Source organism: Curcuma longa, chromosome 7, assembly GCF_044706935.1.
Source record: "Curcuma longa cultivar G26 ecotype Majalengka, Jawa Barat chromosome 7, ITB_CL_G26_1.1, whole genome shotgun sequence".
NCBI lineage: Eukaryota > Viridiplantae > Streptophyta > Magnoliopsida > Zingiberales > Zingiberaceae > Curcuma > Curcuma longa.
This window is the reverse complement of record NC_133867.1, coordinates 1,186,198-1,204,007: the sequence shown is the minus strand read 5'-3', so window position 1 is coordinate 1,204,007 and position 17,810 is coordinate 1,186,198. Positions and strand designations below refer to the sequence as shown.

The 17,810-nt window shown below is 43.2% G+C and overlaps 2 protein-coding genes across 2 annotated transcripts in view; both read left to right on the top strand.

The window, feature by feature from the left end:
- The window catches only part of LOC141831914 (uncharacterized), a 77,811-nt gene that overhangs the window by 42,008 nt on the left and 17,993 nt on the right, over positions 1-17,810 (top strand). The gene's annotated exons all lie outside the window — the stretch shown is intronic.
- LOC141832096 (BTB/POZ domain-containing protein At4g30940-like) lies at positions 12,653-14,846 on the top strand. The gene is made up of 2 exons (XM_074719575.1): positions 12,653-12,989; positions 13,237-14,846. The coding sequence occupies exon 2, from the start codon at positions 13,249-13,251 to the stop codon at positions 14,599-14,601; it is 1,353 nt and encodes a 450-aa protein (XP_074575676.1). The 5' UTR covers positions 12,653-12,989; positions 13,237-13,248; the 3' UTR covers positions 14,602-14,846.

The following is a 17,810-nucleotide window of genomic DNA, read 5'->3' as shown; positions in this document are numbered from 1 at the left end:
ACACTTGAATTTTCAATGATTGAATTTTTTAAATTAATTAAATTATTTTTATTAATTAAAGTTTTAGATTTTTTAGATTTTTTTAAATTTGTTAATTTTAAATTTCTAAATTTTTTGAATTAGTTAAATTATTTAAATTATTTTTAAATTATTTAAACTAGTTGAAATTATATTTTTATTAATTAAATTAATATTATCTAAATGATCAACAAAAGTAGATCTAGCATGCAAAATCCTAAAGTATTTTCATAAATAAATAAATTTATCGATATCGCATCCTCCTAATTTCGATTTTGTCTCCATCTTTTTTTCTCCGGACATCGATTCTTGTAGTGTCTGAGACTCTAGCACTTGAAGCATGTAATGTGCTCTTTTGGATCGCCGAGCTTCTAACATTGGTTGCTCCTTTGGCGTGGTGGTGCTGTTCGAGTCTTACAAGTAGGACATTGATTTTTATGGTGTCCTCTCTCCTTACACTTAAAATAAATAATATAAAATTTTAAATGAACTTTAAAATTTATACCTTTCTCCCCCTCCATCTTTGTCGTTGTGCTCCCATGGCAGTTAGCCCAATCAAAAGTAGACTTGCTTTAATACCAATTGTAAGATCGAGGTGAGCGCTAGAGGAGGGGGTGAATAACATGTTCATTGTTTGTTCATTCTTTCTTACTAACATAAAGAACTTGTAGCGGTATTAGAAAATAAGACAGGGACACGTAGATTTTTACTTGGTTCCTAACCCCCCAGGGTTAGTACGTCCAAGACCTATGGACTAGAAGGTGTCCGTCCACTAATGATCTCCTTTTTGAAACTTTTTCAGAGGTGGATAAACCTGTCTTACTGTCCAAAATAATAATAAAGAATAAGTACAAATAAGAGGACTTAATAAAAAGCAACCTCTTGTGTAGCCGATCTGGAAGCCCTTCAGCGCGTTGCACCCTTCCTGTAGCTTCTCCGGTCGCATGAGCAAGATTGTCATTCACGTCAGCAGTACTGTAGGATGAATGATAGTAGCGATTCACATTTTCCTTGTGGTGCATGTTGAGGCTTCTTATAAAGACACTTTTGGGCCCTCGGATCCCTTTCTGGGAGCCCTGAGCCGATCCAATCCAATCTCTTCGATCTTTATTGGGACTAATTCTTCTTACCTTGGGTGCCTGGACCATCTAAGGGCGCTTGGACCATCCAGGTGCCCGGATCTATTCCAGCAACTTGTTAATCCAGGGCGCCCGGATCTAGTAAACTTAGGTTTGACCTTAGTTGACATCGGGCTTGGTTCGGCTGCTTCTGTTTGTTCCTCTTATACTTCTTCAATCTTGCTTTCAGCTCCTTGTTCCTATAAGATAAGCATACAAATACGCAAGCAATTTAAGCCTTACATGTAGTCTGTCTGACCTACTAGGCTTACCTAAGCTTTACCCTATAGGTCTAACCTACTAGGCTCATCCGTGCCTAGCTTGCAGTTAGGACTAGTCACTTCCATAGGTAGACTTCCCACCTGCTAAACATCTTATCACTCTTGATCTATTTGGACTTTCCCTTGCCTAACCTCCAGTTAGGACTAGTCACTTGGTAGACTTATCACCTGCCAAACATCTGGGCATCCTTGACCTATTTGGACTTTCCCTTACTTAACCTCCAGTTAGGACTTCCTGCCCAACTTCACTCACTAGGAATTCTCCTAGCCTCCAACTAGGACTTCTCTTGCCTAACCTCCAACTAGGACTTCCTATACCTAGTTTCCAGCTAGGACTTTTCTTGCCTAGCCTCCAACTAGGACTTCTCCTTGCCTAGTCAACCTGATTAGGACTTCCTTGCCCAGTCCAACTGACTAGGATTTTTCGCTAGTCTTCTGATCAAACTGACCTGACTAGACTTCACTCATATCGAAATATTAGGTCATATTTAGATCAATCCTTGATCAAATAGACCAGACCTAGGTGTATTGTTGAATATCGAAACCCTGGGGACAGACTAGTGCTTCTTGCACCAACAGGGTGGAGGGCCAAAGCTGGAGCTCGGTTGAGACAACTCGGAAGATGAAGAGGTGGGTTCCAAGTTGGGGAACTAGGATTAGGCTACTTCTACCTAGGTGTCAGGGTGTCAGCTCATCTAGGGGCAATGGTCGCTGTCGAGACCTTGGACGTCTGGGCTCCTTCCCCCGTAGTCACCTCGGGAGGGCAGCTCCTTAGGGGTTGTGGAGCTAAAACATCCTCCATTGGTGGTTGGACTGAATTAAGACATTTTAAAGATCCGGCCCGACTCAGACTTGGAATCGGTTGAGATGACTAGGGAGATGATGGTTGTTAAGGCATTAGATCCCTCTTCTAATGTCAGACCTCGGCCACCTTGGGAGACTCCTCCACCTCAATGATTGGGGTCTACATCTCGGTGACAACAGGGACGTCAGACTCAGTTTGCATCTTGACGACAATAGGGACCTTTGACTCGGCCATAGCTATAGAAGAATCAGCTGCCAAAGAAGGGCAAGGTGTCGACATTTGTGACGAGCCCTCGGCCGCATCCTCTAAAGTCCACATGCCCTCCATGTTAGGATCAGTTGGTTCGCTAGAGGGGGGTGAATAGCGTTTCTTGATTTTTCTTGTAGACCATGTCCTGAACCAAACGGGTATAAGACAGTGAAAGGAACGAGGCACATTTAATTGGAGTTGTTGAAGGGTTTAGAAGACGTTCTGGAATCAATCGTTAATTTTTTGATCAATTGAGGATCATGATGTACTACTAGGTGCCACTTATGATCCTTTTGTAATTAATGGTTAATTACGGACAACCAACATAATCGAAAACCTATTGGGTCGCACGCACTACAAATTTTTTGAAGGACTTAAAATGAGTTTGAGAATTACATTCTCAGAATGAGAGAAATAAAGTCTGGTTGGACTAGACAACGTACAAAATGATAGAATTCGTCTTATAAAGATGAAATGAATGAAACTAATTTCGTTCAAATTAGAGGTCGTTTGGTTGTGAACCAAATAATTCGATTTTGAATCAAATTGAACTAACTTGGTTTGATTCATGCTGGAAGAGGTTTTGGCAGAATGGAGGAGATGAAGAGCTTCGTCTTGTGAAGACGAAGTGAACAAAACTAGTTTGGGTCAAATCAGAGGTTGTTTAGTTACCGAACCAAGCGAATCAAGAATGGTCTCGGTTTGCTACAGTAAACCCTAATTACCCGGTTTGGTTCAGCTCGGTTCAGGTTTCTTCGGTTCAGGCTAGGTTTTCTGGTTCACCACGCGCGGCACGCACTCCCTCTCTTGTGATTTCTCTTTCGCACAGAGAACAACCCAAAAACCCTAAATTGCGTTTGCGATTTAGGGAAGGAGAAGCTGGCCATCGTGAGGTTTAAGAGGGGTGTGGGTGAAACCCTATAAGTATGAACTGTTTGTTGGGATCGTCCCGGTGCAATGCGCGTGTCTACACGTTTCGTAAACGTGCGCAGCGGAAATAAAACAATTAATTAACAACTAATTATTATCACAATACACGCATGCAATATAGGAAATAACATGTGTACAAGGCATGACAGGAAATTAAAATTTTTCTGAATAACAATTATTCTACGTGCACAAATAAAATTTGCAGAATAAGAAATTATTCTAAACGTGTACCTCGCGATGACGATGTTGAGCCATATTGAATCAATCGAGCGATCCTCGTCCGAGTCCTGCCTCTACTGGTGATCCACGCCAAGCTCTCTGTCTGGACGGCTTCAGAAGCATGAGTCGCATCATCGTCTTCGGTACTAGCCGATGATCGATGACGATCGAATCGAGAGAAACCTTGTTCCGGAAACCACGCAACAACGTTTGTCGCGATCGTTTCTGGGGCTTTCTAACTATCACCGAGAATCATATTCTCAATGTAGTTTCGGTGATCAACCGTTGACCGCCGATAACGGACAAATTAATCGGAACCTTTCCGATGATGGAAAACTCCGACAACAAGAAAGCTTCTCTATTAGGCAATAGAGAGCTTCTCTGTTTGACAACAAGAAGCAAGCTTCTGTTCGATAACAAGAAGAAACTTCCTTGTTCCAAAACCAAGAAGGATCTTCTGTTCGGTAACAAGAAGAAAAAAGGCTGTTCGATAACAAGAAGAAAGCTTTCTTCATTCGACAACAAAAGAGAACTCTCAGGTTCTTCTTCACGGAACAAGGAGCTCAGCTCTGTTCTTCACGGAACAAGGAGCTCTCCCTGTTCTTGACGGCAACAGCAAGAGTGGAGGATGGGCTCCTCTCCGGCGACAGCATGAGCAGCTCTCCGGCGACAGCAAGAGCAGTTCTCCGGCAACAACTCTCGCGGCCATGCTCTTCACGGTAACAGGGAGCACTCCGGCGGCTCACGGCGAACAAGGTGGAGATCAAAGCCGGCGCTCGCACAGGGGAGAAGAGGAAGAGGCGAAAAGCTGAAAAACGCGGCTAGGGTTCGTAGAGGGTTTCGCCCGCTCTCTTCTTGCTCACAGCAGCGCCGAGATCGGAAGGAGCAGCCGGATGCGCCGCGCGGGAAGAAGTTCGCTGCCCTCGCGTTCGCCGCTGGGAAGGCGGCTCTCTGGTAGAGCAGGCGGGCTCCAAGACTCCTCCGGGAGGGAGGCGCCGGGTTTTCACCAGGTTTCAGTCGATAGCGAGGACGCAGGCGCCGAAGAGAAGCCTTCGTCGCGCGGTGGAGGAGGATAAACAGCGCGATTTGGGTTTATATGGGAAGCTACAGTAACCGGGTGGTTTAGGTTTATCGGTGTGGGCCGGTTTAGAATAAACCCAAATCAAACCAAATTAGGTTTAGGGCTAATCAGGATTTAAACCATATCAGGCTGAACCGATTACCAAGTTAAACCGAGCCATATTACTGTAGCAACCAGGTTCAAATTTGGTTCGCTTGGTTCACTAACCAAATGAACTCCGATTTGACCCAAACCAGTTTTGTTCATTCATCTTCGTAAGACGAATCTATTCATCTCTTCCATTCTGTCAAAATCTCTTCCATCGCAAACCAAACCAAGTTGGTTCAATTCGGTTCAAAACCAAATCATTTGGTTCAGTAACCAAACGGTCTCTGATTTGAACGAAATCAGTTTCATTCGTTTCATCTTCGTAAGACGAGTTCCATTATTTTGTCCATTGTCTGGTTCAACCAGATTTTATTTCTCTCGTTCTGAGAATCCAATTCTCAAACTCGTTTTAAGTCCTTCGGAGAACTTGTAGTGCGTGTGACCCAATAGGTTCCCGGTTATGTTGGCCGTCCGTAATTAACCATTAATTACGGAACGATCATGAGTGACACCTAGTAGTATATCATGATCCCCAATTGACCAAAAAATCAACGATTGATTCCAGAACGTCTTCTAAACCCTTCAACAGCTATACTAAATCGTGTCTCGTTCCTTTCACCGTCTTATACCCGCTTGGTTCAGGACATAGTCTATGTGTCGGTCCCCACTAGGCTGACTACGTCACACCTAGCCCAAGCTGCTTTCTTGTCCTGTGGATTCAAGTTACTCGTATACATATCCAAGAGTACCGTACTCTTAACATGTAATGCTTTGGCCAAAGACTTTTAGTAACAATCCTGACAAGCGGCCGCAGGGTATACGTCTCCTTTTCCAAGGAGCGGTGAATCCTCTGTGGGCTATTCAAACACCTTCGGACATTTCGACTTATACCCAATCATCTCAGGTCCACACCTCCTTGGAGATGCTTACTTAAGATGTCAAAGTATAAGCTTCCATGGCCAAGGTGACTTGAATACCGCAAGTCAAAGGAAACTCGCACTTAAGCTGCACTGAGATCTTCATTGACATATGTATATCGAACCATATGAAGTCTCAAAGCAGGTCACTCCAATGAACTGGTTACCTTTAACCAACATCCACGTTTAACTCTCAACATCTAATGTTGACAGCAGTGAGATCAGCTGCTTGGCTAACCAAGGAGTTCAAAACGTGCTAGTCTCGACAGAATCGATGACGTCCGTGCTCATCAATTCCTTAACTAGGGATAATTTCAATACGCTCATAATTACACATGTAGAGATGCTCACGAGTTGTGATCCAATCACAAATTCTCTCATGCTATGAATCGTATTGCGGACATTCAGTATTCGAGTTTAAGATCCGATCAAACACATATGGAATGTGCACTCAAATAGTGAATTGCTATTTATCTAATAAATAGTATAACCGTAAGGCGATTGCCTTAGGACACCTCTCAAATCTAACACTGTTAGAACTGATGGAATTAAAATATCTCCACAATGGTATGATATTGTCCACTTTGGACCTAAACCCTCATGACTTTGTTCTTGGGCTCTCCCCAAAAGGCATCATCCCAATGGAGATATTTTCCATCCTTTTAAACCCATGATCTTTTCTATGTATTTTAGATGTGGGACTATGTTTGCACCCTTACAACCCAACAATCTCCCCCTCAAACAAAGGACCACAGGCCTCCCTCAAACGAAAAATCTCTGTTTGATGTCCGAATCCTCGATCCACCAGGACTTTCTATCCCTCGGTACACCCGACCTACTAAAACTTCCTACCTAGCCACAACTAGGACTTTCTATCTAGTATCTGGTCCTCTTGATTTAGACACAGGAGCACCCACTTCTTTTATTTTAAGGTTCAACCCACATGGTTAGATCTGGATCATGGCTCTTTCGACGGTTAGTCCGGTGAAGAGCGGCCTCGCTCTGATACCACTTGTTAGAACCGATGGAATTAAAATATCTCTACAATAGCATGATATTGTCCACTTTGGGCCTAAACCCTCATGACTTTGTTCTTGGGCTCTCCCCAAAAGCTCCCCAATGGAGATATTTTTCATCCTTTTAAACCCATGATCTTTTCCATATGTTTTAGATGTGGGACTATATTTGAACCCTTGCAACCCAACAGTTTCTTTGAGTGGTTTTCAAAACTTAAAGTTAAAAAGAAAAAGGACCACACCCAATCCAAAGAGAGAGAAATTATGAATCTTCAAAAAACTATTTTAAATTCAGGGGGATATACTAAATTAAGGGGGAGGTTGTTTTCAATGTTTTCACTATTTAAGTAATTTGATACTTAATGTTAAACTATGTTGCCATAATCAAAAAGGGGGGAATTGTTGTTGTAGAGAGCATCAGATGATCAAATATGTGTTTTGATTATGGCAAAGGGTTCAAGTTAAAAGAGTGTTATGAACTAACGAGTTAGTCTAAGTATGCAGGTAGTATAGAAAATTCCTAGTTGGAGGCTAGGAAAAGAAAGTACTAGTTGGAGGCTAAGCAAGAAGTCCTGGTTAGTGGGACTGGGCAAGAAATCTTGATAGATCAAGGACATCAGGTGGGAAGCCTTGGTGGGTCAGTGGAGCAGACGTCTAGTAGGTTGATGGGCCAGCAAGAATCGGGCATCGAAAGAAAGTCTTAGGGTTCAAGGATCAAATTCTGAGCAAAAAATCTAAATAGATCTAGAGAATTGGATATTTGACAAAAGATAACTCTCCTAAGAGTAGTAGGTTCTGGCCCACGAGACAGCTGTGGTGGCAAGTCGTGATTGGCTAGGACACCTCAACCTCCAAGCACCCGAAGAAGGATAAGACGCTATGAAGTCAAGGTTGATCCGACAACTGCCACATCATCATTCCAAGCACCTAGAAGGGATCTAAGTGCCCGAAGATGCTAAGTCAGCTATAATAGCAGATCGAATAGCCGATGTGGGGGCGCTTGGAAGGGGATCCAGGTGTTTGGATTGCTTAATATAAGTAGCCACGAATAGAGCCTCCAGAACAACCATTACGACCATTCTATAACTCTTGTTCACATGCTCTATGCTCTTGAGACGCTGCTGCGACACTGCGACGTTACACTGACATTACGCTCAACTTCTATTTTACAATTAGTAACTAGTAGCTATATTATTTCATCTACTTGTACTTAATTTTTCAGGAATGGTAAACTTATTACTGTTCCTCTTAGATAAGACTCTTTATCGTTATGAGAAAAAATCTTTTAGTGAATTGTTCATCGGAAGCAGTCAAGGACTGCGAGCCTTAAAGTAGTAGTTAGAAGTTGTGAACCAAGTAAAAATAACTTGTCTTTATCTTCAACTTTTTATTCTTATTTTCTGTGGTGTACTAATGTGTTTAAAAATAATTTTCAAAAATAAAGTGAAAAAGTGAAGTGTGCTACTCACCCCGTCTAGCACTCTTTTGGATCCTATATATGCTACATAGGTGGGGCATGCGACATCGATGGAGTGTGTAGTGTTGGGAACTTGTAATCGTGATGATGATCCCTTTCGCCTCCTTCTTTAGTAGCTCAGGTTCTACACTGATCCATGTTTACTCTTCTGTGCTTCCTCCATGTTAATGTATCTCTTCACCCGAGCCAACAATTCATTATAATTTGAGCAGAAAAAATCACCGTTACGAAGGCCTTGGGAAAAAGCCTCGATCAAGATATTCGGTGTTGTTGAGGGCACCTCCAGTGTAACTTGGTTAAACCTTTGTATGTATTCTCGAAGAAATTCTTATTGCTTCTGCATAAAGTTGAAAAGATTCAAAGTCATCAAGATTGCAAAGTCATCAAAGGGCTAGATAGTGCCCTTTGAGCTTGAAAAGTATCGTAAAAATAAGATTGCAAAGTCATCACAGGGCTAGATAGTGCCCTGACGTAGAGTGCCAAACCACTACTGATCTAGTCCCATAAGGGTTGTGAGGAAAACTTGACACTTCATGCACATCAGAGACATGGTAGAGAAGAGCTGCATTTTCAAAGCGATAAAGGTGTTCTTTAGGGTATGTAATGCCATTGTATTCATGCATTTGAGGTGAGAGAAAGTTGGCAAACAATGCTTCCTCCAAAATGACAATTGAGAATGGCATATGTCAAGCTATGACTCTCCCCTGGTGGCTTGACAGGGTTAGTTGGCTTAACTAGGCTAGTTAGTCTGACCTGGTTGATCGATCTAATTGTGTTGGCCAATTTTTTTCTAGGGCGAGATGTGGAAGCGACTCCGTTTGAACTCTATACCGAGGGTTCAGTTGCCAGAGCGATTCCCACAAAAACTCCTGCTCCTTCCTGAAAAGTCATTAACAGACCACCCTTAAAGGCTTCATCAATCTTGGCACTAATAAACTACACCAACTATCCCCATGGGATGGGGCCTCCTGCTATTTCCACTACCGGTGGGAGGACCCACTATCTCAACTCTTCCGACTCCTCCATATGTGACTTAGTGACTATCCTCTGAGCACCTACCATCCTCATGCCTTAGTGCTCCTTTTCCACAGACGACGCCAAAAATGATGTGGGTGAATCTCCCTTCTACTCCCGAACCTCCTTCTTCGGGCACATCGATTGATTTGGGTTCACACTAGCAAGGTCTTCAATCTCCTTTGACCCACTATCTCTGAGCGGCTCCTCCTTCTACCTGTTGTGCCCAAGCTATCCGTTTGATCTGCAATGTCAACACTGATCAGTGGGGGCCGTTGTTGCCGACTTTGGCCCTTTGATGCTTAAGCAAGCATAGTGTTGAAGGGAAAAGGTTGTCTTCCTCAAGAGTAGGACTTGAACTAGGAAGAAGAGAGTGCCACCATGGGGGAAGGGCTTGTGCAAGCTGCGAGAAATACTGCCTTCTGCTAGGGGAAGGGCTTGAGCTAAGATAGAAGAAGCACAGTGATTGACCAAGTTAATCTACTGCCTTTACTTACAATGGGTTCTCTATCGAAATAGTCATCCTCCTTCTTGATGAACCCCTAGCTCCTTATATAAGGAGGCAACAACTTTCCACGTGGATTGGCCCATGCTATTGCTACTGGTCTTCTGTGTGGGTGAAGTGAACCTCCAGTGTGGGAGGCAATAAGGTCTTAGTCACCTCTGGTTGGCTTCAGTCAAAGATAAGGTATGACAAAGGTAAGGTCCCAAGTACAAGGTTGCCCTCCCTTCCCCATGCTGCTATCTAATAGGCTCAGTGCACTAACATCATCTGGTGAGGGTGTACAACTAACCTCACCTTACCCCATGTGACTGTATGCATGCTAGCCTGTTGATGTCATTGGGTCTTATTATGGCTCTTCCTTGCTCTTGATTCCTGATCCAAGAGGGGTTAGCAGAGATGATCAAGTAAAATAGTAGGAATGTGAGAATCCAGGGGAGATATCTGAGGGTGGGGTTATTATCATGGCTTGGATGACTGCGCCACCGGTTTGACGGCTAGTTAGAGAAACATTAGAGAGAGTGATAAGATAAAATATCAAAGGGTTCAAGGGAGATGTTCCTGAAAGGAGATGTTCTCACGGCCTAGATGAAGGGCTAAGGATGTTCTTGAACGAGGATGCTCTTACACTGCCAATCATAGAAAAAGGAGCTTGGAGGCAATTTACTCAGAAAGGTACTCGTGTAAGTTTTTACCCATGTTGGTCGACCATGATAGGTAGACCGCCACTTTCATACCTGAGCAATCCGATTGTTGTATCTCCCTAGGGATGATCCCAGGTCACTCATTCCCCTAGATACGAGGTCCCCATGCCACGAACTTCCCAGTCTGCGGACTTTCGAGTTTGCAAACTTCTTACCAAGCCATGAACCTTCGGATCCAAGAACTTATGAGTTTACAAACTTTCGAATCTACTAACTTCCAAAGACGTGAAGGCTTCAACCATTCTGGGGATGTACCCAAAGGGGTTGTTCCCAAACTGCCATCTTTCCCAAGCCATGAAAGTTTGATTTTTTTAGAGATGTACCCAAAGGAGTTATTCCCAAATTGCCATCTTTCCCAAGCCATGAAAACTTTATCTTTATAAGGATGTACCCAAAGGGGGCTTGATCTTTTCGGAGATGTATCCAAAGGAGACTCTTTGATACTTTATAGGTATCTACCATATATGACCATAAGTTTGATCGAGGAAATACCTTTGGGGTATACCTAATTAGATTATGATTCTCAATTCATTCTCCAATTTTGTATAGGCATTTTAGAATCTCCTTGAATCATCTAAGTAGTTGACTCACTGACTCACCTTTTATTGAGTAATTTTTAAAGTAACTAATTAACAAATCTCTACCTAAACGATATCATCTCAATAGTAAATGAATCATCAAACTCCATTATTGCTTTATTCAATCTCACACATACACTAGGTTTTAGGTCAATAGACATAATTGAGCTCACTAGGATTGAAAAATACTAAATTCAACCGAGTCCATCCATGAAAAGATTTCTTCAAGAAATGGTTTGTTTTGCATATGCAAGAAGGCTACTCAATAGTAACCCTTGTATAGTTCCATCAAACACATTTGGTAAGCATTGCAAACCACCCATTATGCTCTTTTAGATCCCACGAACAAATCCAAGGTATTATCTATGCATTCTATCCTCTATAGGTTCACATTAAGGTGATTTCACTAAGCCACCTTAATGGACCTAGAGGCGTCAAAATGTAGAACTAAGGCTATTGTTGTTCTTTCGAGCTCTTAGAAACTCGTACATATCCTCACATATGTAATCCAACCTATATAAGTCATTAAAGTTATTTAGAGAGGTCAAAATTATAAACCATCATCATGATTCTAGAGCTCATAAGACCCAATCCATGATCTCAACTATGCTTCTTCTCTACGTAGGTCCATTTATGGGCTTTGGCCAAAATGACTTTGATGAACCTTAACCGGTCAAAACTTAGAAGTGAGACCACAATTGTATTTCTAGAGCTCCTACGACTTCACCAAACCCTCACATTTGAAATTCACCTTTGCAAATCCATCAAGGTTGTTTAGAAAACAATCTCCTCGATGTGTCTAAATAAGGTAAAATGTAGAAGTGACACCACCATTGGATTCTTAGAGTTTTCCAGAATTGATTCATGCGCTCACCACCTACTACACATTCTAGCTTATGTAATCAATTAAAGTAGTTTGGTGGGCCTTTGGAGGTACATTGTAGTTGTGACATTGCCATCGTGCTTTTAATGATCTTAGGAATCCATTTATAATTTTGAAGATTCATCAAAGTGATTTGATTGCCCCTAGACAATGATATAGCGATAAGATGTTCAATGGTTTATTCAAATATTCACGATTTGAATCCGAGTTATGGCTTATTGCAATGGTTTTATTCAAATATTCACTATTTGAATCTAGTTAGAATTGAAAAATTTGAAATGTTGACTGTTGGATATAGAGTTGCATGTGCTTTCGGATTTACCATAGTAGTCGATGAAAAATTTTCATGGAACTGTACCAATAATACTTAAATTATCAAAAATAAATAAATCAACTTCTCCAATTTCACGAGGAAGAATTGTTAGCGGCGAAGAAAAAAGAGGAAATGAATCATCAATTCTCTATAGACAAGTCGGAGTGGGTGGACAATTAACGAGTAAGTTAGAGTAGGTTTGCGAAGGAATCGAGAGGATGGGTTAGAGTTAAGGGTTGAGTGTTTGAGAATTTTCAAAATCTAGTTCACCAATTGAAAATTCCTGCATTTCAAATGCAAGTTTTGGTAAAATTGAGATTATAAAGAGGAAGAATTATTGATAATACATAATTATCAATTTTTAAAGGGCTAACAAGTAAAACCACAAACTATTGATTGATCAAATAAATCATTAACCTTTGCGTCAATTACTTCCAAATCCAACTTGATTGCAGGGAGGATTCAGACGGAGACTTTGATAGCACGACTTGATTTGAGGGTTGGAGTGAGAAAGGGCGACGGCGACTTCGATTCCTCGGACGGCCGGACGCGGTCGCCGGCGATTGGATGCCGCTGCTGGGTGCTTGACTTCTCAATCCGCCACTTACCTGCTCTGAATTTTCTTAATTCCGCCTTCTGATGAATAATTTATTGTTGGGAGAGGAAAGAGAGAATTGGAAGGGGACGAAGAGGAATAAGAGGCGTTCTGGTCGTGCCTCCGTATCGTCTTCCTTCGCTCTTGCGACCTCCCCAATTCCGGCCGCCAGATCCTGCAAAATCCATCGTCTTCTTACCCAGTAGGGAAATTATTAATCGGCAAATATATCATTTCTTCCGGCGTTCCTTGCCCCTTTGGTCTTTTCCTGTTTTGTTCTCGAGTTGATGTCTGTTCTCCTTGGCGTTCCTTTTGATTGATTTCTTCCTTAATCGTTCCGTCGATTGATTTGTTCTATATTTTGTGGGGGAAATCGCTGTTATTGGTCAAAATTTGAGCTTGCCGATCAAAATTTGATCTTTGTGTGTCGATCCTGGTTGGTCGTATAGGAGCTTGGATCCATGGCTGGTAGGAGGTGCCGTGTGCGGTTCAACGTGGGCGGGAAGATCTTCGAGACGACGGCAACGACTCTCGCCAACGCCGGTCGGCACTCGATGCTCGGGGCCCTTCTCGATGAGTCGTGGAACGTCAGGCAGCCGGAGGAGGGCGAGTCCGCGGGGGCTGAGTACTTTATCGACCGCAATCCGGCCTGCTTTGCCGTGCTCCTCGATCTCCTCCGCACCGGCGAGCTCCACATCCCGCCCAACATGACGGAGAAGCTTCTCTTCCGCGAGGCCCTCTTCTATGGCCTCCTCGACAAGGTCCGCGCCGCCCGGTGGGGCGCCTTCGACGGGAACCGCCTCCAGCTTGCCAGCTCCGTCTCCGGCCGCGCTCCTGGCGACGGCACGGCCATCCGTGCCGGCCCTGACGGCGGCTGCTGCGTCGCCCACGGCAGCATGGTCCACGTCTACGATTGGATGCTGGAAGCTCACCCACCCATCAGCCTCGACTTCCAGCAGGTCAACGACGTCGGCTACATCGACTCTGGCAGCATCGTGATCTCCGCCCGCGAGCGGTTGGGCAAGGGCGACGGCGGCATGGGCGTTTTCTCGGCCTCCACCGGCGAGCTCCGCCACCGTTTCCGCGTCACCCACTACAACCAAGTCAAGAGCTTCACCGCCGGCGCGCTCAGCTTCAGTAACGCTGATCGGAAGATCTTCGCCAGCTGCAAAGGGCGCTGCAATGAGTACGGCATCGGGGTGTGGGACCAAGACACCGGCGAACAGGTTGACTTCTTCTACGAGCCGCTGGATTGCTCGCTCGGCGACGCCGACAAGCTGCAGTGGCTCGACGCCGACAAGTGTCTCATGGTGGCGACATTGTTCCCTAGAAGAGACACCAGTTTCATCGGCCTCTTAGACTTCAGAGCCAAGGGCGTGGTGTGGTCGTGGTCCGACGCCAACACATCGGTTTCGGCCTCCCTCGACGAGAAGCGCGTCCTCCACGCCATCGCCGTCGAAGAAACCCGCTCCATTTGCGTCGTCAACCAATACGACGACCTCGGCTTCATCGACTTGAGGAGCCACGCCGGCGGCGTGCGGTGGAGTTCAAGGAGCAAGCTCACGAACCGAAAACCTCCCAACGAAGAGAGCTGCTACCCTAAACTCGTGACGCACGACGGCCAGCTCTTCTCCTCCATGAACGATGGCATCTCGATCTTCTGCGGGCCCGAGTGGGTGCTGACCTCCACGCTCAGACGCAGCTTCGGCGGCTCAATCTGTGACTTTTCGATCGGCGGCGACCGACTCTTCGCCTTGCACAGCGAGGAGAATGTGTTCGACGTTTGGGAGACACCTTCATCTCCGATCATTTAGTCTTCACCGATCCACATTTTTGCTACCATTCCCCCTCCATCAAAAAACATAGTTTAAATCTGAACAAAAGAAAATCTTTACTTTAGGAAAACTACAGCATCATCGATTGTATAAAGAAAGATGTTGCTTTTTCCTAGTGTGATTGTGGATGTTGTGGTCCTGTAACTCAAGCTCTGCCTTCGGCTTGAATCGAAGGCGAGTTAGTCCCTTCTTTTTCTCCAATTATGCAAATCCCAAAGAATTCGTCCTCCTGTTCAGACTTATTAATATTTTTTTTCTTTGATTTATCTTTAAAATATTGATTTCTATTAAAATTAAAATTAAAATTAAAATTAATTTTTTATTTATTCTTTTAAATACTGTATTACTGCACCACATCTGTAGAGACATTCATCCACTAACTTTACAAATACACGATCTTCCTTTTGAATTTATTTATCGAATAAATTTAAAATATAATTTATACGTTTAAATTTGGTAGACGATGCGTTCCATTTTAGTTTTCTTCCACTTTACACTTAAATTTTAGTTCTGAAAATCTGCACGACCAAATGCACAAGTATCAACCACCTTCATCTAACAACTTTAGTGATCTGCAAAGCAGAGCAGTTTCACATGCCACCTTAAAGCCTAATACCTGCTACAAATTGAAGTACGAGTAGTTAAGCTTTTTCTTTCTTTCTTTATTTTTTTAATTTATTTTTTGCATGTGAAATTCTTGGATTTTTTAAATCTCTGTTTAATGAAATTAGTTTATAGTTTAGGAGGTGTGTTTGTTGCTAATTTGGAGAGATATGGGTGAGAGTATAGTTATGCACTTGGAGACTATGAGTAAACGTAATGAACACAAACTTGCACTCTATCTTTCAGTAATGATCGACCGCTATGAGAAAACAGACGTAGGAGTTCTTCTACTTAAAAACTTAGGTGAGAATTTCATTTTGGAAAGGAACCCTAGAGGATTATACGAGGTCCTAGGGAAACCTTAGACCTAATTGAGAATTTGGAACCTTAGGGTAAATTCTAAAGGTTCTAGGGCAGCTAACGATAAAAACTAATTGATATGGTAGAAGCCTACAACCCCCATATAGCCTGTGAGATTCTGAACTATACTGAGCTGTTAATTAAAGTTAAAGACGGGTTAGGCATATCCCAAAAGGTAGTGGACTAGGCATAGAAAGCACCTGAGTTTAGTCGAACCAACTCAGTGCACGCATCCCCAGGAGCGAAGACAAGTCGGCTACCACAACTCGACTTTGAGCGCCAATCTCGTCTCCGAGTTGGCCTTGAGCACCGACCTCATCTCCAACTCGATCTCGGACGTCGACCTCATACCATAATTTAGCCTCGGGTACCGACCTCATACCATAACTCAGCCTTGAGCGTCGACCTCATCTCCGACTCACCCTCGGGCTCCGACCTTATCTCTAAGTCGGCTGCAGACACCGACCTTATCTCTGACTCGATCTCCAGCTCCACCTTCGTCTATCCTCCATGCCATTCAACATTGACCTCACCTTCTCCTCCATCCTTGATTCAGGCCCACACCCTATCTGGTTTGTTGAAGATGTTAGAGCGCAGGGATAAGGGGGCGATATGACCATTTCATTCATGGGACCGTTTCTCCAAGAATACAAGGAGAACAATAGCATGCATATCGAAACATACCATAAACAAATGTGCACGTTCCAGAGAATAGACACATTAATATCTCTTTAAAAAGTTGCCCACTTCTATGGGTATAGATAAGCACACACACAAACCTTAATTTTTCTTAGCCACAGTATTGATATCTACCCCTATAACTTACAGTGACGATGTCATATATATGTGGTTATATGTTACTTTTACCTACAGTTTGTATATGCGTAGCTAAAACTTACCGTGGGTATATAACAATTTTCTTAGCGTTTTCTTGTAAAAAAACTCTAATATGATTGTTGGAGTGGTCTATCATGATTCATCCCCGATGTCATTCTAACTATCTTTTGGAGTATGTTTCAAGCTTTCTTACCCTCTTTTGTAGCGATCTCTGGGAGTGTGCATGTTAGCCCGTTCGCTACCCCAGTAGCTTGACTATCCATGATATTTGACCAGAATAAATTGACATCATCTATGGAATATCTAAGTTAAGACACTATGATGGTTAACGTCGAAAAAATTAATGACAACTATGGCTCTGTCGGAGAGAAAAGATGTGGTGAGGTAATAGCCATGACGCCAAAAAAATCAATCAATTGGTCTTCAAGACGGTGCAAGAAGTGCTACAGTGACACCGCTCCTACAACCGTTACCATTAATGGCCCCTCCTCTCTCACCAAGTGTGCGCTCTCTTTGGGTTAGGGTGTCACTGCCATTAGTAGGGGCCTTGCTAGTTATGGGCTCCCTCAATGAGGGGATAACCCTCCTTGATGAAGATTCGCACGAGTCGCGAGCAAGGGAGACACCTCCTCGTGACTGCAAAGGAATGGCGCTCCCGCCAATGAGGGTTCTCTAGAAGAATTCTTGAGTAAGAATTGTCTCGTCATTTTCGATGACCACAATTGGGAGAATATATAGGTGCCATTTTGAGAATGTTTCCATGCTGCATCAATACTCTGATAGTGTTAAGTGTCGAGTTTTCTTGACTACTTTGTTAAGTTTAGTCGAACGGTGGTTCAGTCAGCTCCTTGCCCCTTCCATTAATTCCTTAAATGACTTCAAGGTCACATGTTGGGATCGTCCCGATGCAATGCGTGTGTTCTAACGTTTCAGAAACGTGCTCAGTGAAAATAAAAAAATAATTAACTCTAATTATCATCACACACGCATGCATAAACAAGAAATAATAAGTACAAAGTATGACAGGAAATTAAAATTTTGTTGAATAATAAAATTATTCTAAACCGTACCTCGCGTATGACGTTTGAATTGTATTGAATCAATTGAGCGATCTTAGTCGGAGTCCCGTCTCTACTGGTGATCCACGCCAAGCTTCTGTCTGGACGACTTCGGAAGTCACGAGTCGCGTCATCATCTTCGGTACTAGCCGATGATCGATGACGATTGAATCAAGAGAAAAGCCTTATTATGGAAATCACGCAACAACGTTTGTCGTGATCGTTCCGAGACTTTCTAACTATCATCGAGAATCATATTTTCGATGTAATTTTCGATGGTCAATCTTTGACTGCTAATTTAGAACAAACGACCGGAAGCCCTTTGGTTGC